Source organism: Gigantopelta aegis, chromosome 10 (assembly GCF_016097555.1).
Source record: "Gigantopelta aegis isolate Gae_Host chromosome 10, Gae_host_genome, whole genome shotgun sequence".
Classification (NCBI taxonomy): Eukaryota; Metazoa; Mollusca; class Gastropoda; order Neomphalida; family Peltospiridae; genus Gigantopelta; species Gigantopelta aegis.
In genome coordinates, this window is record NC_054708.1 from 52,736,207 (window position 1) to 52,763,047 (window position 26,841).

The 26,841-nt window shown below is 35.8% G+C and overlaps 1 protein-coding gene across 2 annotated transcripts; it reads left to right on the forward strand.

Moving 5' to 3' along the window:
* The first annotated feature begins 652 nt into the window (after positions 1-652).
* Positions 653-26,824, forward strand: LOC121383991 (HEAT repeat-containing protein 4-like). 2 transcript variants are annotated; one of them, XM_041514128.1, is made up of 16 exons: positions 654-984; positions 3,172-3,844; positions 5,047-5,432; positions 6,218-6,351; positions 7,647-7,790; positions 8,333-8,553; positions 10,193-10,307; positions 11,524-11,831; positions 13,384-13,578; positions 14,255-14,359; positions 15,495-15,678; positions 16,111-16,296; positions 17,996-18,185; positions 20,226-20,421; positions 22,629-22,736; positions 24,930-26,824. In XM_041514128.1, exons 2-16 carry the CDS (start codon positions 3,281-3,283, stop codon positions 26,049-26,051), a joined length of 4,158 nt encoding a protein of 1,385 aa, XP_041370062.1. In that variant the 5' UTR covers positions 654-984; positions 3,172-3,280; the 3' UTR covers positions 26,052-26,824. The 2 variants fall into 2 exon arrangements, with proteins under 2 accessions (XP_041370063.1, XP_041370062.1); XM_041514129.1 differs by lacking the exon at positions 22,629-22,736 and having other exon boundaries at positions 653-984.
* The last annotated feature ends 17 nt before the right edge of the window (positions 26,825-26,841 follow it).

Here is a 26,841-nt window from a genome sequence, read left to right on the forward strand (position 1 = left end):
GGGGTATATTGTGGTATATTGAGAATAATTAAATTATCCTGTCATCAAGTGCCTATGTTTAATACATGCATTTTATTGTTTATAATATAGATAAATTTAATTTTATTTCCCTAAGCATATTTTGTCTTAAGTAATAAATTATTTGGATGTAAAATTCAATTTGGGCTACTATAAACATAAGGGCAGCACCCTGTATATAGTCAATATAGGCCCCCTCCACCCTGTAATTTTGTCCTTCATATGCCCAGATTGAAACTTGCTATAGGCTACACTCAGTACAAAACGACTGCAGAAGTGTATTATATACAATTCACATTCATCATCTGACACATTAAAAACTTAAGGAACCTGTGCTTTGAAATAGTAAGTTAGTAACAACACTGGCGCAACAAGCATTTGAGTTTACCCGCTATGTGACCGTATGATATGACCCACTCTCCACATGCTTTCTATGACCTCCCTTTAGTTACGGTATTATAATGTAAACTTTCGTCTGTTTCGATTACAGAAGATGTAGTTGAGTTATTTGCTTTCCTTGCATGCTGAACTGAAGACATTGTAGATGTCAGCGCTACGTTATCGTACCTAGACCTCCCTCCACCCACACTAAGTCTCTGCGGTGCTCTCACTGACAGCGGAGGAACTACAACAAACCATCAAAAAAAAGAAGAAAAAAGTACGTTGACCAGTTTTGTTTTTCTTCAATGACCTAAGTAAATAGAAATGATGGATGGATGACTGAAAAAAAGAAGAAGTAAAAGACCTCCATAAATGGAATTTAGTTACGGAACATGCTTTTAATCGGAAGCGGGGAAGGGACGGCTTTTCTCTGGGTTTCAGACACGGCTGTGAATGCGTTGTTTGGAGTACAGCAAGAGCAGATAATCCAGTTTGACGCAGAGTTATTCGCCTTCCCTAACAACCATATAACAACATGGCGGCGCTCATGATAACTTCAATTTACAGAATTTCAGAACGACAGAAGTAATGACATTTTCTAATTATTTTGACTAATTCCAACTGTGCACGTTGTTTGTTTTGTAATTTAATATATATGCACGAGTGCAGGCTAATGTCAGTGTCTGAATATTTTAATTCCCTCAATCTTCCAGTGAAAAGTATCCCAACCGATCGATGTCAAACTGCATTCGGCTACGATAAAAACACGAACACGATACTTACGATATATTTCAATCAGCTAATGTGAAAAATCAACAACATAGAAATATAAAATATATGTTTCTGAAATATGCACATGAAAAAATTTGAATAATATTTTTGAAAAGAAAAATTCAGTTTATCAACAGAAGTCAGGTCACCTCTTTTCCCCCATGATCGCTAGCAAGACTTCATGTCAATACAGATAGGCAATACATTCGTACCAGTGAATTTTGTTTTATTTTTTTATTTATGAACTGATTGTTAATTAAAACGATTTATATACTCAAAATGATTTAGTTGTTCAGAATGGACTCTGTCTACTATTCACTACAGTAGTAGTACAAAACTGCAGCATACTTTTTGTGCAAATTGAATATAATAACTGAACATAAATTGTAACAAAAGGGGGGATGAAAGTCAATTCACCTCTTTTTTTCCTCCATGATAGCTAACAACACTTCATGTCAATACCGATAGGCAATACATTCATACCAGTGAATTATTTGCAAAAATATAAATTTTCTAATTAAACACTGTCTACTATCACTACAGTAGCAGGGTTTCTGCCAGAGGGTAAAATGGGTATGGCGCCATACCCAAATGTTTTGCAAATTACTTTTTTTTTTTTAAAGTTAACCTTTTGAGAAAATGAATGACTCTTATCAGTACTCTATGATTTTCTTAACCCTAAACTTAAACCATTTTCTTTCTGGGGGAGAACCCTATACCCCCTGTTGATTGTGGTTGCATTTAATTCCATAGCGCCATATCCAGATTTCTTTCTGGCAGAAACACTGGGTAGGGGCACAAAGATGTGGCATACTTTTTGCAAATCGAATATAATAACTGAAAACAAATTCTAACAAAAGTGGGGATGGAAATCATAATAATTAAATTATTTGGCCTTGTTGATCTGGCAGGTGTGAGGTCATGTGATACGCACAGAATGTTAATTCATATTTCTCCATTTAACTAAATTTCTATGGGTCAATGGCATACGATTCGGAGGGGAGGAGGGGCAGGCACAGGCCTCTCCCCTGGTTCCTTCAGGCTTGGCTTAAATCGTGTTAATAATTTTATTCATTATTAAATATTTTTAATTTTCTAATTAATGATTTGAAATAAGCAAAATAAACACTACACTTGTTATATTTTGTTCAATGCACAATAGCATCTCTAACAAAATATACTGTAACATTAGTACACTGTAGCTGAAGTCTGTTGACAATTAACAGTTGGAAATTGGTTGACAATAATTAACAGTTGCTGATTTAAGCTATGTTTATTTCGCCTGCAAGTAGAAATTGCGCTTTGCCAAGTATCACGGTTTCACTACTCAACACCCCTCAGAATAATAGGTGTGAACTGTGGAAAAGCCATGTACAGCAAAGACATAGCATCAATAAACACAACCACAGATTTGTAACAATGCAAAATTAAAAATATTTGATCTTACAACATTTATACTGTTATTTTATTTATTATTATTTTAAAATACATGTATAAACAAATGAAACACATACATGTATCAGCATTCACACGATGTTCTGCAGTTAACAGTAAGGTAGACTGTCCACAAGGCAAAGTTTACCACTGGTTATAATCTGGAAATGGGGCTCTATCGGATAATCGGCTATACCGGTTATTGGCATAAATTTGACATGGGGCTATGCAATTAAGTGGATTTGACTGTAGTATAACACCTTTATTAATTAATTAACACAATTTGTGGAAGTAGGGTGCATCCAGATCTGATTCACTGATTGTCAGGACTTTTCTGTTGAAAAACAAACTAGTATAGCAAACCTGTATAAAAATCATTTTAAATAATAATAAAAACAACCACAACAACAATTCTATGAGTTGTCTGAGTTGTTGCTGATTTATCACAATATTTAATCTCAGCTTATTGCACCTTATACTCATCTGCCAATTTAATTATTTTTGTTATTCATTATCATGAATAGTTTCTCTTTCTATATATACATGTACTTTCTACCATTTTTTCAGGTGTGAATAAGATAGCATGTGAATAGTGCACCATTTAATCCATTACACATGTGTACTTGCATTTGAAGATGACTCAGTAATAAGGTTTTCCTTGCTATACAAGAGCAACATGAAGGCACGATACAAAAGTGGCTCTGGCTTGAAAACCAAAACTGTCCCCAAAGACAACTTACCTAGACTGGATCCATGTCCTACAATGGTAAAAATACCACAGCTTGCATCAGAATACACATTGGTGATGCCCAGCAAAACAAAACAAAAACAAGTCACCAGTAGTCTCCTGGAACCTTTTGACAATACCACAGCTCCAGTTGAAGACAGATATATTAAGAAAATAAGTGCTGACTTGAGATTTTCCGAAGAAGTCGTCAAGGAAAAATGTTTCCACATGCTGCCTTATGATGATAAGTATTTCTGGGAGGCTCTGGATATCGGAGATTTGATTGTTAAACCTCCAGCCACTATATGTGGAGGTGGAAGGCATAATAACCGAGGTCCTGATGTACGTCATGCACCATGTTTAGTTACTAAAGGTAAAACATCATTGAAACCATTGAAGTCGGACATTGTCAAGAAAGCTATTCTTCTGCACCAGCAGGCTGTTAAAAAGCAAAAAGAAATTGAAGACGACAAATCGGTAGAATCTGATGCGAAAAAACAACAAATAACTGAGGTTAGTTTCATGAAGTTTCTAAGACTTCATTATCAGCTATTTTGACCTGTTGGTTATGTACATGTAGTATTGGTCTCCTACTGCTTTAGTAAAGTACTTGAACTACAGGTTTGCAAATATTTAAGGCAATTAACCAAAACATTGTATTACTGTTATTGCCAATAATTTAAGGACTGGAATTTAAATTGTTATACGTTAACATTTTCTGCATACAAATGTTTTTAGAAAGGTTTTTCCATGCCATTTTGGTTAAATCTTTTGTTTTTTTTTGTTACTGACAGCTAATTTAATACATACAAACAAAACCTAGACAAGTACATGTATTTCTTTATTTCATTTTACTTGATGTTCATTTAACGAAACATTTGATTTACTGTGCTAGGCAGGGCTTCAAGCATTTATATAAAATCCACTAGCCATGAGATCAGTGATTTTAAAAATGTACTAGCCACAATTAAAAATTCACTAGTCCTACTTTACTTTTAAGTTAATTATTACAATTTTTCTATATAATAGTAATAATCAGATATGTCACCTAAAGAGGGAGAAAGAGCTTACTAACATTAATATTGGGGTGGTTGGGGTGGGGGGCAGGATATTCATATTTACAAAATAGACTTAGCTGCAACATTTGACAATTTGTTTTCTACTAGCCATTGGGCATAGCATTAGTAGTTATTTACTAGCCCAATATTGAATATCACTAGCCATTGGAGTGGGGCTACCATAATCTAGAAGTCCTGGCTAGGTATTCACACAAAGGACTCTGGGTGGGAAACTCATTTCATTTGGAATCCTTTAATATGTTCCATTATATATATTTGTGGTTAGAGTGGGAAGAGCTTGTCTGATAATAACATGATAAAGTAATTATGCTTGTCTTATATATACACAGTGTTTATGCCAGAAAGATTTTTTTTGCATGGTGCTATATAATTGAATACCATCACAGTCAACAGAGGGTATGGGGGGAGGGGCAGGGGGGCCCTCCCCCAGAAAGAAAATAGGTTAAGTTTAGGGTTAAGAAAATCATACAGTAATGATAAGAGTAACTAATTTTGTCAAAAAGTTAACTTAAAAAAAAAAAATCTGCATAAATATTTAGGTATGGCACCATACCCACTTTACCCTTTGACAGAAACCCTGATACATGTATACCAGAATTCTCATCTGCTTATTTCTGATTAATAATTAATTTCCAGGAAGATGCATCTGAGCAGAAAGAGAAAGAATCTGGGTCAGTTTTCATGACTGAAGTTAGCTATGATGGAAAAGAAAAGGATAAGAAATCACCTTCCCCCCGTAGTATGAGGGACATGCTTTCCGACAAAATGGCCGCCAGCCAGAAGAACTGGGACGCCTATCTACTGTCCATCATGAGTCCACTCACAGCAAAGTGGGTGGTTCATAAAAAGATGCCTCCATCAGAAGACAGAGAAAACCTGTCCCAGGTGTTGGCTGAATGGTACGGTCCCTCGACTGATGTAGATCTGGTTCCTGATAACATCAGCGAGTGTGAATTTGAGCTTGAAACAAAGAAGAAGAAGAAAGAAAAACCCCAAAAGAAGAAAGATAAAACAAAAATGACGTAAGTATTTACATGATTATTATTTCACCACAACAAAATACAGCTTTAAGAAGAGTTGTGATCATTTGTGATACACAATGCAGGGTGGTTTATTTCAGCTTTTCTTAATATGTTCATAAGAGTATGCCTTTCATGTGGAGAACTTTGTGGAGAACTTTGTGGGGTACACTTTGTTACTTTCTGATTTACATTTAGGGAATAACTATGTTGTATTTGACCATTTGCGGATGTTCATGCTGGTTAATTAGAATTATGAATTGATTTATGTCAAAAATCATTTCTATTTTGATTGGTTCTTTCAAATACAGCCCTCAGAATTGAGATCATCATATTACGGCGATGTTGTACAAATAATAACAGTTATATGCCACAGTCCTCATAATGATTAAAATGCTATCATAGATCAATTATGCACCAACTTTTAGTGGCATTTAACACTGCTGATTGCCATTGCAAATTTCAAGGGTTGTAAAATAGTGTCAGTAAATTCCTCATTCAGATGATAATTTGGAAAACTATAAATATTTTTGTTGTTGTTGAAGTTTATGTATTAGTTTGTAAAATAATACTGGTAGTTGTTGATATATAAAAAAAGAAAGATGGCTAACTCATTAAACAAGAAGGCATTTCACAAAGAACATGGACCTTATTCTTATTAAATGTAAGGTTACAAAGTGAGAAAAACCAAAACAATTTACGTGATATAAATACCAGCTGCATGCACACACATGGTAAACTAATGCAGTTCTAAAAATGATAAATAAGTTTTTGGGTGTAAATTTCAGATTCCTGGAGAAGGTCAAGGCTGAATATCAAGGAACAGCTCACGATCCTTATTCCATAGACAATGATGCCCCGTTTTATCGCCAACCAGCCGGAGTGAGACGACAGTACAAAACTGTTGAGAAAGAAGAGGCAGGTCAGTGTCAGGAACAATTACTCTGGCAGTTGAGGCAGTGTGTTTTTGAACAACAGATTAATTTAGCTGGTTATTAATTCTCTACCAGTCCAATCAGAGGTGGCTATAGATTTTGTCTCCATCTGTCCATTTGTCCATCCATCTTCCAGACTTTGTTTTCGCAATACCTCAAATATATTAGCTAAAACTTCATGTGTAGCTTTATTGTGTAGAGTTACAAACCAAGTTTGACTTTTATGGTTATATACCCATTTTTGACAGAGTTATGGCCCCATAACTTAAGAAATATGGACAAATATTGAGTCCGGTTCGGGACATGCATTGCTTTAGCAAAACTCTGTTGCCTGTTCATTTTTGTGGCCAGATTTATTTTTAGTGGTAGACTTCTACAGATGATATTTATTTTGTAGGCTGTTTTCAAATTTCCTTTATGACATTTAACTGAAAGTTGTCATCATTGCATCAGGAAAACCACAAATAATAGTACATGTATGTACAACCATAGAACTGCAGTATAAAACAATACTAGCATATGGAGAATCTTGAATAATAAAACATGGGAACCTCATGCTGCTGCACTTTGAACATTTATTGATATGGTTAAAATCACAGTTGCACAGAACTGCATAAGACAGTAAGACAAACCTGTTTCTGTTACATCCATCTGCTGGAGGGGGCAGGGTGTAGCCCAGTGGTAAAGCGCTCGCTTGATGGATGGTCGGTTTAGGATCGATCCCCGTCGGTGGCCCCATTGGACTATTTCTCATTCCAGCCAGCACTCCACAACTGGTGTAACATAGGCCATGGTATGTACTATCCTGTCTGTGGGATGGTGCATATAAAAGATCCCTTGCTGCTAATCAAAAAGAGTAGCCAATGAAGTGGCAACAGTGGGTTTCCTCTTTCTATATCTGTATGGTCCTTAACCATATGTCTGACGCCATATAACCATAAATAAAAATGTGTTGAGTGTGTCATTAAATAAAACATTTCCTTCCATTTGCTGAAAGCAGAAGTCTAACTTATTGTCTCAAATTAATATCTGTCATTCTAATTATGATTTTTTTAATCCTGTCTGTGGGATAATGCATATAAAAGATACCTTGCTGCTATTAAAAAGGAATAGCCCATGGCATTGAGGCAGTGGGTTTTCTCTTATTATCTGTGTCATCCTTAACCATATGTTTGACACCATTTAACCATAATTTAAAAGTGTTATTAAATTAAACTTTTGTTCTTCTTCCTTTTCTACTTTATTAACTGTGTTTTGGGTTTTTGTTTTTTTTCCGCCCCAGGTTCTATTAACACTACTGCACACAACATTGAGGTGAAAACCTACAAGCCTCCTCCACTGCCCACGCTTGAAGACTACCTGAACCCAGCAGTCGGTAACACCATGTATCGCACAGACAACAGGTTCCAGCAGGAATGGCTTACAGGTATTTCTGAATTGATTTTGTTAATTAATACTGTAGAAAACCATAATATTAAAAAACCCACCCCAAAACCCCCAGCAAGTACTAGTATATATTCCAAAAGGTTCCCATACTTTTTGCTGATAAGTCTATTGCCAATCATAAGCTTACGTCTGAACCAATTCCTGTCCCTATCACTAACTTTGACCCTATGCAGGTGCGTATGCATGAATTTTAGCAATGGTGGAGTCTAGGCTGCAGCGACCGAAGTTTATAGGGGAGTCAAGTCCAGAAAATATATTGAGAGAAAAAAAAAATGTGCTTGAGCAGGGAGGGGTTTTGAACCTTGAAACCCTCCCTTTGCACACACACACCTGATATGCCTTATCCCTATCTCTGACCCTAATCTCCGACCCTGATCCTAACCTTAACCCCAATAGTCTTTCGGTTAAATGTCGGTCATTTTATAAAGCCAATTGCAACTGGAATAATTTATTTTGTCAAATATAGTGGAGATGACTAGATTGAAGTTAAATTAGTGTACTATGGGTTCTTCTGTTTATTAGGCTGCAAGCAGGTTTACCAGCCCGATGATGAGTCAAAGATAGTGATGGAAAGTCAGACCACGTTCAAGAAACAGTTCCGGAAAGAGTACCCCGACGTCCCTGAACACTGGTTCCCCGAGTCAGAGGTGAAGAAGGAGCAGCCAGTCCAGCAGCGAGGCAGACGGATCACCACCATCAAGAAGGGATACAGACGCTGGAAGGCTCTCCCAGAACCCATGGATGTAAGGCATATAACTTTGTTACGATTATTTATTAATATTTTATTTTTTATTAACCAGGGAAAATTATATTTTATTTCTGAATATTATTGTGGAAATATTATTTTTTTAAATGCCACAAACAATTAACACAGAAACAAGACATGTTTTGGGGGGATTTTTTGACATTACAAACATGGATGATGATAAGATGAATGATGAAGCTGCAATATTTCCATTTTGGTATGGGTCTACATGACAGAGCAATACTCCGCATTTGCTGTCAGTTGAGCTATATCAGTATCAACCGAGCCTGGGGTACATGGAACCTACAGGTAGCTGCAGTGTATGCCAGGTAATCATCAATGTGGGATCATATTGTTGGAAGACACACCCATAATTGCACATGTGAAGTGGGTGAAAATTGATGTGTGGCCTTACACCTACCATTTTAGCCTAGCGGTGCACTCATTTTGGGTTGGAAGAGATAGTGGCATAAAAAATCACCCATTGTTTGCCAGGATTATTAAAGGAGACTATATCCTTCAGTTCTTAGCCCTAGCAAGACTTCTGTTTGTTACCCCGAACAAAATAAACACATCCTGTGTTTTTCTGTTTTTTAAAACACTGTCTTATCTTAATAAGTTTTACATATAAAACATTATGGGCCGAATTTATGAAGCCTATTTTTCTTAAATGCAGGTGTTTAAGCATTGTAAATGTATGTAGTTACATGTAAGTCATATATAGGTTTTGTAAATTTAGGCCCTATATTGATAAATACATTTAGAATGACCGTTGGTCAAATTATTTCAAATTTTAATCGGCTGTTGGAAGAAATAATAAATTATTTTGGACAAAAATATATATTGAGATACTACAAAACATTATGATGTTCAGAAGTGCATTGGTATAGATATATTCATATTCTAAGTAAGAAAATGTATGTAAATTGTAATTTTAATAATGTATAAATATTTTATTTCCTAAAAACATTTTAAAATGGCTTAAAACTCAAGATAGTCCCTTTAATTATGTATCATTAATTATGGATTATAATTGCCAGAAACTTTAAATGTAAGTCATCACTTTGCTGGTTTGCCATAAGCTTATGTTTTTTATTCAGATCTAAACGTTTGGCCACCTTCTTTAAATAAAATAGCCACCTGTCTTATTAGGCCACCCTTTCTATTCACACAAAGACAGTAGGCAATACACAGACCTGTATAAACCAGCCATCTGTATAAAGATCATCTCTTGGTACTCCCTTTGGGTCTGCTTGAAAAGGGTTTGACAATATTTCATAATGTTTTCTTAATTTCTTGGACTTGATTTTAGTAATCCAGTATGATGTAGTAAAGTAAGTAAATAAAATATGTTTGAATATAAATGTTCAATCAGCTAGCTTGCAGGTTAGTTTGTACTAACCCATTAATGATCTTTTGACAGATAATAATATTTTGTAGAACATATAATATATTTAAAAACTATTAATCAACTCAAGTGTAGATTAAAGTTTTTGAGTTTTATTATGGGTTATAAAATTTGCATAATATAATGAAAATGTGAACAGTCTGGAAAACCAGATAAAATTATATTTCATTTCTGAATATTACTGTGGAAATATTATTTTAATTATTTTAATTATTTGATTTATTTGTAGGACACATCAGACATTGTGAATGTTGCCCCACCAGGATATGATCCGGAGTTCCACCGATCACCAGACCCGAAGACTCGACGAGTGATCAAGCTCAACACATCTCTCATGCAGATCAGTGAGTACTGCAGCTTGTCGCTCAATAGGTTTATCTTGATTTTCATGTTTATTGTCAATTAAGGTTCAAGCATGCTGTCATGGGCACATACATCTTGGTTATCTGGGCTGTCTGTCCAGGACAGTGAGTTAATGGTTAGTTGTTAGAAAGAAATAGCTATAATGGCCTTACACCCTCACATTTAGTTTTTAAAACTCCTCACTGTCTGGCTGAATCACTAAGCCATTGGTGCCAGTATACTGTTGTGGGCTGGGATCTAGCTCAGTCAGTAGATTACTTAACACAGTGTTTGGGTTGTAGGATCGAATCCCTTTGGTGGACTCATTCTTTGATTGCGGTTTTTTCCCGGTCCTAACCAGTGCCCCACAACTGCTATATCAAAGGCCATGGTATGTGCTGTCCCATATGTGGGAAAATGCATATAAATGATCTCTTGTTGCTAATGGAAACATGTTGTGGGATTCCTGTAAGACTTCTATCAGATTTAACAAATGTTCGACATCCAGTAGCCTATGATTAACAAATCAGTGTGCTCTAGTAGTATCGTTAAACAAATCAAAGTTTTAACTTTTTTGTGTACTGTTGCTTACATTGGTACGATGCAAATAATACAGTCCACATGAAATTCAGCTCTTGAAGACAACTTTCCATTGGATTTTGACAGTTCCTGATGTTTTTTTCTCCCCTGAACAATCTTTGTATATCTGACTCTCTGGACAGTAAACCAAAACCAAGCAAAATTCTCAAATACAGTTTTATTATCCTTTAACACTCTATTATACACTTTTGTCTTATTTCTTTACATGTTATACTCCCAGAGTGTTCACTCCTAAAAGTTTGTGTAGAAATCTCATTTACTATTTATTTTCAGACTGAAGTCTTCATGTAATTGGGAGGTGGGGGAGGGGGGGTTTACAGTTGCTATTAGAAGTTATTCCCCCTGCACAACATGTACATTTTTCATATGCATCTAAATTCACAAATTAATTTTGATGGATGTGCAATGTCAGTCAAAGTCCTTGACACTTAGTTGTCTTAATTTCACGGATGCATGGTATATAAATGTACAATTAAAGCAGTAACTTCTTGCAAATCTCAGTTTATAATATGCAGTTCAGAAATAAGTTGTACAATTTCTTGACATATTATATTACCAAATATTTCTACCTTGAAATTATTTAAACAAAATGTTTTCACCAACAAATATCATTTCCAGTCAATGAGTGGCGTGCCAAGTGGCACCTGAGTGGCCAGTTTGCCGACAGCAACTCGGAAGATTTAATCCGGGATATGACCGACATTCAGCCACACGTGCGTCTCAAGGCCATTGTGACGGCGGGCAAGGCAGCAGAGTACAAGCCACCCGAAGAGCAGGGCATCACGCTGGAATACGAGGAGAGAGGTGCGTCAAATGTGGACGAGAAAATCATCATGGGCTTGCAGTGTCTGCTCGATGACCGCAACGAGACAGTAAAGAAAACCGCCGCAATCACACTCTACTCACTGAATCGGCCAACAGCAAAGGTTTTTATTTATTTTTATATTATTAATGTTTATTATTATTATTTTATTATGCCACAGCTGGCTGACTGTATTTTCTCCCTTTGATTTCCATCACATTAGTTCCAGATGTGTAAGTTTCTGTTATCTTTTAACTTTTTTGTTTGCTGTTCACCTTTACATCCTCATCCTTGTCTTTTTGGGATGGTGCATATAAAAGATCCCTTGCTGCTAATCGAAAAGAGTAGCCCATGAAGTGGCGACAGCGGGTGTCCTTTTTTAATATCTGTGTGGTCCTTAACCATATGTCTGACGCCATATAGCCGTAAATAAAATGTGTTGAGTGCGTTGTTAAATAAAACATTTCCTTCCTTCCTTTTCTTTTCAACCATCAAAGGTGCTTGTATATTGTGGCCATCCATGTTACACACCTGCCTTTTCCCATTAGCTTTTGCTGTGGGCTTAGTGGTCACTTCTGGCATTGCAGACGTTCTGGTACCTGTAACCACCATTATTTAGTGTTTATTCCATGAAAATATTTGGATTTGATACCAATTCACAATAATATTTTCAGAGAATCATCCATTATCTAATACTGTTTCAATATCCTGATGGAAAAAAGTAAGGGATCATACCAACAGGAAAAAAGAACTGCAAAAAAACCCCAACCTCAAACATAGTGACAGGAAGATAATTGTGTTATTGACACTCAGTCTCACATTGCTGACATTCAATCCTTCATGTACCTTATACCTTATACTGACATTACAGTGCTGGAATTTGCTCACCAAAATGTTTTGTTATTTCTTCTCTTAATATATATTTTTGTTGAGATTATTAATTGTCTATTTTAGATGCTACTATAAATGTTTATGGTTTGTACACAGTCTTGCTGAATATCAATCTCTTATTATATAACATTTAGTGAAATATCTTAAAATATCAGTGAAATAAAAATGTTATCAGTCACTCAGTGATGATAACACATTTTAGAGTGAAAATTTCGCTATATCACTCTAAAATGTGTTATCGTCACTGTAGAAAGTGTTATCTTCACTGTAAGAAAGCCGGAACTATTTTGTTGCTGGCATTTTAGAAATAAAGGTAAATTGCCAAAAGTTATATAGTAAATAGAAAATTTCATGTTTTTTGTCAAATATGATTTATATCTCAAGCATGACTCGTTAGATATGATTGCAAACTTCACTTGATGAGATACAAATCATATTTAACAAAAAACATGAAATATATCCTCTATTTATTTTAATATCATATTAAAGTTTTTCTTTACTATACAGAACAATGTAGCTGCAGATTTTCAAAGCTATCTTAGTGCTACAATATCATAAAATCGCCATAAGCTACATGTATGATGTTACCATACGACAATTTTACAATATCTTAGCACTTACGGGGTCCAGATTATTAAGATCACTTAACAAAATTATTCTTGCACATCTGTATAATAATTTACTTTTTTTTAGTTCACTTGCATAATGGCTGTATCTTTCTGTTCAAAATATACTAATTATATGTTCCTGTTGACAGTGTAATAATGACTTGTTTCGCTTGTCAGGCAGAGAGTATCCTGCGTAAGACGTTATTTGCGGAGACAACCATCGATCGCTGGACCGCTGCTCAGTGTCTGGCTCATTTCGGTGTGTGTGACTCGGACATCGTAGGGGAGATAATCAAGCAACTCTTGTCCACAGAAGACTCAATCAAACATGAGCAGGGCATCAGTCTCCTCGCCAAAATCAGTAATAATTCAGTAGGTATATTTTGCCAATCATAGGACATTAATGACATTCAGATTCTGAGAAAGTTGTGTCCATTCTCAATAGGGACTAAAGAATTTTTTTTGTTTTTTTATTAATATGTAGATGAAAAAAGTAGATACATGTACATAATATTTTATCTAGACCTGTAGGGATGAATGTAGTAAAACAAAATTACCTACTATAAAAAATGCTTAAGAAATAAGCTAATTTCCACATACTTAAAAAAAAGAGTTAATTAAACTTTAATTTGTTTCTTTTATTAAGATGAATAATATGAGCAAACAATGTAGAATTTAAAAAATGTGCTAGAACAGGGTTGTACCTAATAGGAAAATATACAAATGTATTCTTTTTAGATTAAATTTGTCCATCTTGTCTAGTTGGAGAAGACCCTAAATTATTATGCACTGATTCATTTTTACTAACACTGATTAAATAATAGAATGTTAAGGACAATAATATTTTCTTAGTTTAGTTTTAATAACCTCATTATTTAACAATATATTTTGTTCTGTCTAGCTGAAAATAAATAAATGCCATCAATTGATTTCGATATGAACAGTACATAATGCAATGATATTTCAGGTTTTGGTTTTGATCATGGATGTCTGTTTATTGAATTCCAACTGGGAGATAACTCTGTACATGTTTTGTTGTTCCCCACAGACGCTGGTTCACTGCATGGTTGCAGAACAGCTGAACAGCAGCAGCTGGCGGCACCGAGTGATTGCTTGTAAAATCCTCCCCACTTTACATGGCACCATCAACAAGGTGAGTAAAAGTCATTAACATGCCAGACTCTCCTTCCCATCTTATAGCATTAGTTACTATAAAGGAAAGAAATGTTTTATTTAACGACACACCCAACACATTTTATTTACGGTTATATGGCATCAGACATATGGTAAAGGACCATGCAGATATTGAGAGAGGAAACCTGCTGTCACCACTTCATGGTCTACTCTTTTTTAGATTAGCAGCAAGGGATTTTTTATATGCACCATCCCACAAACAGGATAAAACATACCATGGCCTTTGATATACCAGTTGTGGTGCACTGGCTGGAGCGAGAAATAGCCCAACTTACTATAAAGAAACAAATGAACTACAAATACACTTTTACGAAACTCACAATCTCATCTCATCTCTCTCCTGTAAAATAATTCAAAATAAAATATGAACTTTTAGTTTTGTTACATTTATTAGTAAGTATGTTTCAATTTTTTTTTTTTTTATTCATCTGGGTATGAACAAAACATATGTGTGAATGACTTTGAGGATATGAATTGCTTTAGCGGTACTCTCAGAATTCTTGTTAATTTTCATAATTTCAGACAAAATATTAAGTTTATTTAAAAAGTTAAAAAAAAAAAATGTATCATTTGTCATATATATACAAAAACATTACTGCTGGATATGTCTATTGTATATGAAGTCAAAGCAATGGTGCAGTCAGTTATTGACCTTAGTTACTAAATGCAGAACATACATGTAGACACAACCACAACTTTTAAAAAACCCTCACAGCCTCACCCCAGCCACCCATCCATCCGTCCTAGCTATAGCATCAGTTACTAATGCAAAGCACAAATTAATATAGTTTTAATAAAGTGAAACTCTCACCTTCCATACAGAATCTACATATGAATATAAAAACCAAAAATAACCCCTTTCAAACGACAATAATGTTTATCCAGTGGCGAAAAACTGTCATAGATATAGCTCCTTGCCTATGACAGTTCTTATGGCAACTAAGTCTATTGCCATTGGTGCCATTGTTAAATTCGATCCTGTTACTTTATTGTCTGTTGTTTTTGTTGGATATTTTCAATTCTGATGTTTCTACTATCAGTCCTGTAGATATATATGTAAATTTACTTAGCATACTGTGCTCTTTGTTGTTTAGGACATAACACATAAGCTGTCTGAACTCATGTGGAATGACTGGCATGCTGAAGTGAGGAAGGCAACCGCTCAGTGTCTCGGCAAAACGCAGCACGGTCGCGAAGTTCACAATGAACTGCAGCATCGGTTAGAGGATAAGAACGAGCCAATACGACTGGAGGCCATCAGTAGGATTGGCCAGCTTGGTTAGTATTTATGATATTAATGTCCATTAGAGAGATTTTTAATATGCATTGTGTTAATAATATAAATTCAGATGTGTGTGGAGGACTGGTGAGTGAAGTTTTTTAGTGATGGTTCAGGTCAGTACATTGAGTTTTTTTTAATTCTCTTGGAGTTTATTGTCTGTTGTGTTTGTTGGATATTTTCAATTCTGATGTTTTTGACATCAGTCCTGTACAAGTTTCAACCCCTAGCCCCCCTCGTCTTCAAACGCACCTGAAATTAGTATAAAAATATGTAATTGCTTATAGTTATATAATTACACATTTTCTGCTGTTGTAAAATTTCCAGGATTCTGATCCAAAGTTATGATATAATACATGTATTTTGATGGAGAATTATTTGACTTTTTGGTAAAGATCTACAGTAATCAAGATATGCTGGACTAATTTCAGGTATAATGACAGCCAAGCTCCTCCCTGTGTTTCTCAAGTGTTTTGATGACCCCTACATGTCAATCAGACTGGAGATGTGCATTACGAGTGGCAATCTCGGCATTAAGGATGAACGGGTCGTTGACAAGCTTGTCAACATAGCAACCTACGATCCTGTGTGGAAGGTTAAGGCCACAGCAGTACAAGGTATTTGGTTTTAAATATTTCCATTAATAAAAATATTCAGTGTACATTATTATGAAGTTAGATCGGGATTTTTAATGCGAATTTAGCTGTGTATAGAAAAATAATAATACGGGCTTCGATTAGTCCGCTTGCCAATTTATTTCCATGGCATTATAACCAGACAAAATATTAAGTTTGAACCCATGAAGATAGACACTTAAGTTTGGTTAATCTACAAACCTGTAACATACCTGGATAAAGTTACATTAGAATGAAACAAGAGTGGAAAAACCTGCTGAAAATAGACTAGAGCTCATCTCTATGACCGTTACTTCTCAGAGGTACGTGCATTTTTAGAATGATAAAAAATACATTTCGTGGCATTACAAACACCTGGATGATAAGAAATACTTAAAATGTAAGGAAGTGCATGTTCTAAACCAAATTTAAGTGAGGTTTAATTTTAATTATCAATAGTAAAAAACATGCTGTAGTGATTAAAAACTAGGGTCTGCCACTTAAAAGTTAAAGAAAAAGGCATTCCATATTAATATCACTGAAATGAACTCTCTTAAGACACCACCTTATTTTCCATCTCTTCTACTGTGAGCACACACTTGTTTAAAAATGTCCATTTTAAAATAGTGGCTGCTTAACACAGTTTTGTTTTAACTTGGCTTCTGGTAGATGTGGCAGTTTGTATTTTAAACTACCTAGTGACATACATAGCTTAACATAACTATGGGGGGGGGGGGCAGTAATAAAGAATCGGGAAACAGTAATATACAGTATTTATCCAGCTAAACAAATAAGGCACTTAAAATTAAAAGGGCAGATTCTGTATTTTTCTAGTGGGGGCAACTGCCTTCTTGCAAACCCTCCTCAGATGCAGAAGATCTAGACTGTTGTCAGCGAAGTTTCTAGGGGGCGACAGGTCATGCTTCTCCAGAAAACATATTTAAAAAAAAAAAAAATTTGCTTGGAGCAGGGGGTTCTACCCTAAAAAAACCCTGTACATATGCCTGTCCCTACCCTGTGCTAGATACAATTTTTCTGTTATGTATTTCTTGATAGATAGTGGTTGTTACCAGAGTGTTTTTCGGTATTATCAGTATCATATATTAGGAATAAAAATTGTATTAATCAAGTCTGGCAAGCTTACCCGGTAATACATTATTTTTATTCCTAATATATGATATTGATGATGTCGAAACACATGAGGGTAATAATCTCTTTATAATATAATCTCAAGCTTAATACAATGTGTTTTTGTAAACTATATACACAACTTTAATTCCAGTCAACCATTACCCGACATTTCAATGTCGTAAGAATATGTGACGCGGTGTCTTTTTGAATGGTAATGATGTCAAACTCGAATGACGTCCATATATAAGAATAAACTAGTGCTTAACGTTTTTTCTTTTTTAAATGCTGGACAGCTTTCATTGTAAAATTACTATTGTTTGACAACTATTGTTGGCTGACCATGAATGCATACATCAGTTATGGAGTGTCACCTATGGAGTGTCACTATAGTACGTTTGTTTAAATGTCAATAAACATAGTGCCGTGACCTCGATTAATTTACATCTAATTTGCAAAGTTATAAAATTCTGAAAGTATGGGATCTGAAAAATATGACATACTTTGATTACACTGGATATGCCAGCTAATATATGATACATAGTTCTTACTTGATACTGTGTTAATTCTGCAGCACTGGGTAAGATTGGTGTGACAAACGACCGGATCTTCGAGTGTCTGCTGTGGGCGCTGCGGTATGAGGAGAAGCCGACGGTGAGGGCGGAGGCGTGTCACTCCCTGATTGTGCTCGGGTACCATGATGACGAGATGATCGAGGTGCTGCAGGACCGACTGCTGGTCGAGACAAGTCAGCCCGTCAGAGAGTAAGTCACAGCTTGGGGAAAATGTCTTCTTAAAAATTTCCTTTGGAATCTTTCTTTAGTTTGTCTGACAGATTTGGCCCAAAACACACCATAGCTGGGACTGGGACTGGGACTGGGACTGGGACTGGGTCTGGGTATGGCGAGTGTGGCAAAGACGCCATGTCTGGTGTATTTTGACGTCTGTGTCTGTAACTGTTGCATGTTTTCAAAATACATGTATATGCATTCATATCTTTAGATAAATTTACTTCTATAAACATCAACAATAAGGGAAAAAAATTAATGAGTAAAGTTTGAACATTGTGCAGCTGTCAATCTGGCAGTGTTAAAAAATATAGTGCATGTTCCACGTCGTCTACTGTCAGATCTGTAGTTAGCGCTAGCACAGACGCAGTGTGTTTTGTCGCATTCGATTCAGTACTCGCCAGACCCACACCCACACCCACATCCACAACCACACCCACACCCACACCCACACCCGTTGTGTTTTGGGCATTAACCTGACTGAATTTTAAAAAGGAGTGCGATCTAGCTCAGTTGATAGAGCTTTCACCTGAGGTGCTTGGATTGTAGGATCGAATCACATCAGTGTGCCCATTCTCTGATTCCTTTTTGTTTTTTCCCATCCAACCAGTGCTTCACGACTGCCAGAACAAAGGCTTTGGTATGTGTTGTCTTGTTTACAAGTGAGAAAGTGCATATAAAAGATCCCTTGCTGCTAATGGAAAAAAAGTGTCGTGGGTTTTCTCTAAGACTATGTTTGACATCCAACAGCTGATTATTAATAAATCAGTGTGCTCTAGTGGTGTCATTAAACAAAAACAAACTTTAACTTATAACTTTAAACATATTTTGAAAAATTCTTCTGCCCCCTTTTCTCTCCCTTTCATTTGATGGAGTAGGATCTAGGCCATTGGGTAGAGTGTTTGCTTGAGGTTCTTGGGTCGTGAGATCAAATCCTCGCAGACAGTCCATTCAGAGCTTTTGTGTCCTGTCTAGTTCCCTATGACTGGTACAACAATGTGGTGTGTGCTGTTGTCTGAAAAAGTGTAATAAAAAAAATCCCTTGCAGCTAATGCAAAATTCTAGCATGTTTCCACAGAAGATTGTAGAATTATTAAATGTTTAATGTCCAGTAGCCAATGATTAGTTAATCAGTGTGATCTACTTGTGTTTAACAACACATTTCATTTTGTCCCTTCTTTTTACTTTCAAGATGGGTAACTCTGCCAGGCAGATTCTGCCTTGAATATACCTGTACTACCGGTAATTCTGCCAATGGTACAGTTTGATAGTTCTGTAAGGAGTATTGTTTATAATAATATCTGATAGTATACCGTCTCCATGAACCACTCGTTACATAAATATTAATTATGATCTGTGTTGTTTATTAAGTATATTTAATAATATTATTATTACTTTAGGTGGCAGGATTTAAATTTTTTTTTTTTTTTATCCCAGTGCCCCCTTTCCTTTCTCTCCTTTGAATTCCATCTTATTTCTTCGCGATCTGGCAACTCCTCCTATCTTTCAACTTCTTTCAACAGGTGCTTGTGGCTATCTGTGCTAGGGGGCAGGATTTAGCTCAGTCGGTTGAGTGCTCGCTTGAGATGCTTGCATCGCAGGATCAAACCACCTCAGTGAATCCATTCAACTGATTGGGTTTTTTCTCGTTCCAACCAGTGCACCACAACTGGACAAAGGCTGTGGTATATGTGCTTTCCTGTCTGTGGGAAAGTGCATATAAAAGATCCCTTCCTGCATTAGGACAAAATGTCAAAATTACCAATGGCTGATGATTAATAAATCCTTGTTCTCTAGTGGTGTCATCAAACAAAACAAACTTTTTATTATTACTTTTTTTATTATTATTCATAATATTACATTATTTATAATTATATGTGATAATAGTGGCTATATATTTGATCTGTACAGTGAAATGCTTGATGCATTGTGCGAGTTTATTATTACTGTATTTAATATTATTACTCTATTTATTATTATATGTAATAATGGTGACTATATATTTGATCTGTACAGTGAAATGCTTGAAGCACTGCGTGAGTTTGGCGTGAATACCACAGAGGACATGGACATGGTGGCTCAGATCAAGAAAGAGGTGCGCAAGCTGTGCACACGCAACATCATCGCAACCCAGATCATGATGGACGAGACGGACGAACTCACTCGAGAAAACATGGAGCGACTCATCTGCGAATCAGACAAGGAGCTTGAGGTATGGAAAAAATAAAAAGATAAAAAAAATACGCATTCAGGAAACAATCAAAGTTTCCTTTCAAAAATGAAGAATAATTTAATCGTGATAATTAATGTCAGTGTGTTTTGATGGAGTTGAAATAGAATAGAATAGATGTTTTAACGACACGTGACAGAGTTGGATGGATGTAGCATAGTGGTGGAGCACTCAGCTGAGCTGAAATGAATATTAAAATTAATTTCCTGAAATCCTGTATCTGGATTTTTTCCAATCCCAACCCACGATTGGTACATGAAAGGCTATGGTATGTACTGACCTGCTTGCTAACAAAAAGTATGTATAAAAGATCCCTTGCTGCTTTGTTTTTATAAGAGTAGCTGTATGACAGCAGTGGGTTTCCTTTTTCTCACTAGACCAAGTTTTAAAATAAGCATGGGCCACATTTACAAAGCCCATTTGTCTTTAAAATTAGTGTTTAAGTAGACTCAGTCTATGTAAGCTACTAATCAGGACCCATCTTAGCTACGACATGTCATAGCTAATTAAGAGCAAACTACGAATGTCGAAGATTTAAGATACAACAGATTTTTGAAGATATCGTAAAGTTCTCTTAGTGTGTCATCGTCATTAATAGTCCAAAAGGTGAGTGCGATCTCGAAAAACTGGGAAACTGGGAAGCTATATCTTTGTCATTATCATTAACAACATCATGAAATAAGAAGTAAGTCGCCATATTGGTTCCTAGCATATGACAGTTAGGTTCTACGATATGTCGTAACTAAGATGGCTTTGAAAATACAGGCCCAGGCTTCATAAATTTGGCCTTATATGTTTAACACCAAGTAACCTAACTTGTAAATGTGCTGAGGTGCTCGTAAACATTCCTTTCCTTTCTGCTTTGAGTTTGATGTGACAATTAACAAACACTAAATGTATTCCTCATTTGACATCCGTAGTTTTTGCGCACTTTCTCACCATGCTCTTAAACATTCCTTTCCTTTCTGCTTCGAGTGTGATGTGGCAATAACAAGCACTAAATGTATTCCTCATTTGACATCTGTAGTTTTTGTGCACTTTCTCACCGACTTCTCTGTATTAATTCAGACTTTTCACAGAGGCTTGCCATCTTTCTACTTTGTTAAATATTTGACTATAGTGTGTTACCAGCCTTGGTAGTGTCATGGTTAAGCCATCGGACATAAGGCTGGTAGGTACAGGGTTCGCAACCTGGTACCGGCTCCCACCCAGAGCAAGTTTTTAACGACTCAGTGGTTAGGTGTCAGACTGCTACACCCTCTTTTTTCTCACTGACCACTAATTACTAACTCACTGTCCTTGACAGACAGCCCAGATAGCTGAGGTGTGTGTCCAGGACAGCGTGCTTGAACCTTAATTGGATATAAGCACGAAAAAATAAGTTGAAATATAGTGTGGTGTTGTAACAGTTTATACAATGTCTCTATCTGTCACCGGCTACTGTTCTTGTTCTTGTCCTTTTGATGGAAATCTCACAATAACCCCTTTTACTGAGGATCCTTGAAATTTCCCCGTAATTTTGTTATTTATACCTGTTTGCTAGTTCTGTTAACTTGCGTACTTGCATAGTGACGTTGATTTTTCCAGCAAACAGAAACTCTTAAAATATGCAAGGCCTAGTGCTTATAAAACGTTTTAGAGTCTAGACTCGAGACTCTAATAGAGTCTGAAATGCTAATGTCATGACAACGTCTAACAAACTGTATGCTTGTGACGTCATTAGAGATTGAGTCTGGACTGGAGTTTTATAAGCATGGACCCAGGAGTGATATATAGCTCAATAGTAGAGTTAACATCTGAGATGACGTGTTGCAGGATCGATTGCCCTTAGTGGACTCATGTTCTTCCCATCCCAGCTAGTGCAGGACAGTACATATCCATGAATGGTATATCAAAGGGTGTGGTATGTACTGTCCTGTCTATGGGAAAGTGCATATAAGAAATCCCATGCTGCTTTTTTGAAAGAGTGATTGACTCTCTCTCTCTGTGTCAAGCATATATCGAAATAGCCATACCCCGTAATTATATTAAACACCAATAGAGCCCTAATTCAAAATGTGCTGAGGTGACATTAACCAAATATTCCATATTTCTATTTATCAATACAAAATTCTACTAACGGTGTCTGCATTTGATTTTCCTAGACTTGTTTTCTTTTCACACACACATTCTTCTTGCTGTCTTGGTAGCGCTTGTTCTCAGTACGGAATCGTTATCTTAACCTCGCCACCAAGTCTGATTTAGATATCACTGTACATAACCTGAGTAGTAGTTCGGCAACACAGCTAGAACTCGAGGTATTGTCGTTTCCTTCGACAGTTTTTTTTCTTCAGTTTTAAGGTTTTTTTCATTGTATCTTTTTGCATGCAAAACATTTGTTGTTTGTTTTTTTCTTTGTTGTTTTCTTGTTGTTTTCTGTTTCATTTTCGGTTTTTGTCTTGCTTTTATGAAGTAAAAATGCAAAACATAGGTATTACTTTTCCAACGGCAATGGCATGAAAATCTATGTGTAGCTCAACAGTAAAGTTTCATGTTTATCTCCATTTTTCATGTATTATAACTCATTGAACAATGGAACTTGGTTTATAGTTGCACCCATAGATGTTCATCACAGTGCATGCTAAAAAAAAAAAAATGTTTTATTTTTTATTATAAATTAAAAAAATAAATTAACATGCACTGAGATGAACATATATAGATGAACCTGACAGCAACACTGAATATGTTTATGGTAGGTGAGACAGTTATTGTCACAGAATTCTTGTTTGTTTATACATTAAAAGTTCTTACTTTTCTGTTTCACGTGTTTTGTATCACGCATATCATTAAAACTTCTTTAGTGAGAATATCATTTTACAATTCGATCCATACATATTTTCATTTCAGATGTTCAAAGTTGCCCTCTCAACCATTTTATGATATTATTTAACTTAATAAAAATGTCTTTGTTTGTGTCAATCCAGTTGGGTAAAAAAGACATGCAGAATTACTTACCGGATACTCAACTGAATGTTATTTAATCTGGTGTGTGTGTGTGTGTATATATTCAAGTGTTTTAATGAAAAGGCCAGATTTCACTTGACTCCATCATTCAGAGGGGTGGGACGTAGCTCTGTGGTACAGGGCTCGCCTGATGCGCGATTGATCTAGGATCGATCCCCGTCGGTGGGCTCATTGGGCTATTTCTCGTTCAAGCCAGTGCACCACGACTGGTATATCAAAGGCCATGGTATATACTACCCTGTCTGTTGGATGGTGCATATAAAAGATCCCTTGCTGCTAATCGAAAAGAGTAGCTGATGAAGTGGCAACAGCGGGTTTCCTCTCTCAATATCTGTGTGGTCCTTAACCATATGTCCGACGCCATATAACCGTAAATAAAATGTGTTGAGTACAAAATAAAATAAAACATTTCCTTCCTTCCTTCCATCATTTAGTGTTACTACAAGTTGTCAGTGTGTTAGGACAAGATATCATTAAAGCAGATGACAATGATAACTCACAATTTAGAGGAAGAAGATATTTGCATTTTGGCTACTGAAGAATTGAATACACATAGACTTAGAACTTTTTTAACCATGCCCCTATACCACTAAGATTTTAGGCATGTCCATACACATGTTGAGGCCAAACTTAAAATAATATATTGATTATTATACTGAAAACTTGTCTGACTCATACAAAATCATACAAATTCACATTTGTCCATTCCTATTCTTTATATTATATTACAAAAAATATATTGCTTACCAACTTCAGAAATTGGATTTTTGTTTAATTAGAATCCATATTTTTTTTAAGAAATGATAGATCCCTTGCTAAAAATTTACTTTAATCATTTACAGATTTCTGCTTGTTAATCTAAATGTTAATTTTTATGGCCAGAGACCTTTGTAAAAAAAAAGTAAAAAAATGTACTTTAATTTTCACACATTTATTCTGCTTGTTAATGTTAATGTTAATTGTTTAGCAAATGTTTGGGTGTTTAATGTCAGTAAATATGATAATGTCCTATTGCTATTAAGCATAATCTGTTATACAACTGGATCAACAGTACTTCAAGTATTTACATGTACTTAGTAATTTCATGCCTAATTGTTTTTATCACTTATTATTTTAGTCTTTTATTGTACCATGATCATTTTGTACCATCATATTAAGTGACTTCATATTATTATCTAAAGGTGACTCCCAGATGCAGTATCAAAACATATGAAATGACTTTTTGCAATAGTACAAAGCAACTATAGTATGAAATTGAATGTACACTCTAGAATGAAATGGATAATATGAATTAATCTTGAAATAAAATGACTATGATTTTAAAAACAGATAGTTAAAAAACATGCTACAAGACCAAAACAGTATAGCTTTTAATACAAGTATCACATCCTAGTTCATTAAAAATCCTCATAAATAATGAACTATGTTGGGTTTCTTTTATGAACTACTTCCTTAAATACTTTACCAATTTATGCTTTCAATTACAGGCACATAAAGCAAAGGTAGAGAACTTTTATGAACAGATGCGCGCCATGAGTGCTAGAAGCAGTTTGAGATCTGGAATAATTAAGACAGAAAATGACTTGGGCTCACCAGAGCCGAGTCGAGAAAGCACAATTTTCACACCATCTGCTGATAAAGAACTGGAGGACATCATGTCTCGTGAAGACACAACTGAAACAGACTCCCCGGACACTGTGACTCTGTCGTCAATGGGAACCAAGTCCAGAACAGTGTCTGGGAAGTCAATGTCCTCATCGGCAACAAAGTCTCGGAATGGGATCTCCATCCAGATGTCATCAGAGAAATCTGAAGGCGATTCCTCATCAGCTGGTAAGTCGAGGACTGGTGACACCAATCAGAATACTAGTACAAAAGGTCCTCTGAAGACATCATCTGTGATTCCCATGCTGGAAGTATCAGAGGTGCGGACAACAAGTAGCGTGTCCTCACTGCCGGGAATGCCTTCCCACACAGGAGCTGGCATGACTCCATCTGTGTCAACTGAGGATGTTAGTAGACTGTCAAGAATGAGCATGGGTCGAACATCCGAGCGGAAAGCTTTGCTAAGCAGGGACACCCAGATAGAGAAAGATAAGATTTCTGCATCATCGGTGAGAGCATATCTTGGTCTGAATGCACGCTACACGGACATGCTTCCATTGTTAGACAAGCTGGATTATGGACTTTCAGCTCTGGATACTTCATCAAAATCAAGTCCAGCTGCAACTATTGAAGATAAATCTGCTGTTGGTGAATCCTTAGATTCTACAGCTTCATCAACTCAAGATGAAGATACTGGAGACATTTCAACTAAGTCTGTGGAGGATGTACAAAGTCAACTAGCTGATGGTGTCAAATGTGAAAGCATCGATGGCAAAACCTCTCTGTCCACTGAAAAAGATGCAGCACAAAGTATCATCCCTTCAATCGAGATCGAGGGCCAACAAAATGGTGAATTGTCTGCAATTGGTGATAATGTCCCAGCTATCATAATAGACACTGCAAGTGAAGTTGATCATACTGAATCGAGTATTGCAGATGATGTTCAAGGAGGGACATCAATGGCTACAGATAAGGTGGAACATAGCAAGTCAGAGGATATATAATAAGATAGTATTTAATAATAATGTGGCAGAGTTGCAAGAAAAGTAATAAGATAATGCAGCGTATGTTCAGTTAGAAACATCAGATATTTGAAAATGACCACTAAAAGCAGCATTGTACCTGTTTAGAGAAATGCTGCATTTGCTGAATGGCAGTTTCTAAACCTGCTGAACGTGATGCTGGATTAGTCGAGGGAAACCCCAGTGGTTAATAATGTGTTGGGATCGTTTTCTTGTCTTTTTCTTTTGTACATTTACCGTGTAACATGTGCTTGAATTATCTTATTAGAATGTACTTTTGTGGTATACTGCTGATGTCAAAAGCATTATCATTATTTGTTAATGCTCAAGAAGTGATATTTTCCCCAAGAAACTGTGATATTTTAAATTTTATTTACTTGTTTTTGAGGTACTGTGTTGTGGTTATTTTTCTGCATTTACATATCTTAGCTTTCAAAGGTAAGTTCATATATATCAATATATACATGTATCCTAGTATATATGTCTGTCTCTGCTGGTGTGGGTGTACATGTATATATGTATTCATCTGTGTTTGTATTAGCGTGCGAGTGTGTGCGTGTGTGTATGTGTGATATTCTTCCCGTGTTAATACAAAATAAATATTGAAGAGGATTTTTATATGTTGCCCATATATTTAGCGATCTTTCTTTGTGTATATATACTGTGATACAATTTTGAATAATTAATTAAACCCATTGCTGTGTTATTAGCAATATTAAAACTGAAAAAAGAAAGAATTAAATTATTTGATATTGCCTTGTATTTTTTTTAT

What these genes read in the sequence shown, in the direction of transcription:
- LOC121383991 (XM_041514128.1), top strand. Translation starts at nt 3,281, where the DNA reads ATGAAGGCACGATACAAAAGTGGCTCTGGCTTGAAAACCAAAACTGTC. An exon ending in CTCTCCCAGAACCCATGGAT is followed by an intron (nt 8,554 to 10,192) that starts GTAAGGCATATA and finishes ATTTATTTGTAG; the next exon opens with GACACATCAGACATTGTGAA. An exon ending in CCAAAATCAGTAATAATTCA is followed by an intron (nt 13,579 to 14,254) that starts GTAGGTATATTT and finishes TGTTCCCCACAG; the next exon opens with ACGCTGGTTCACTGCATGGT.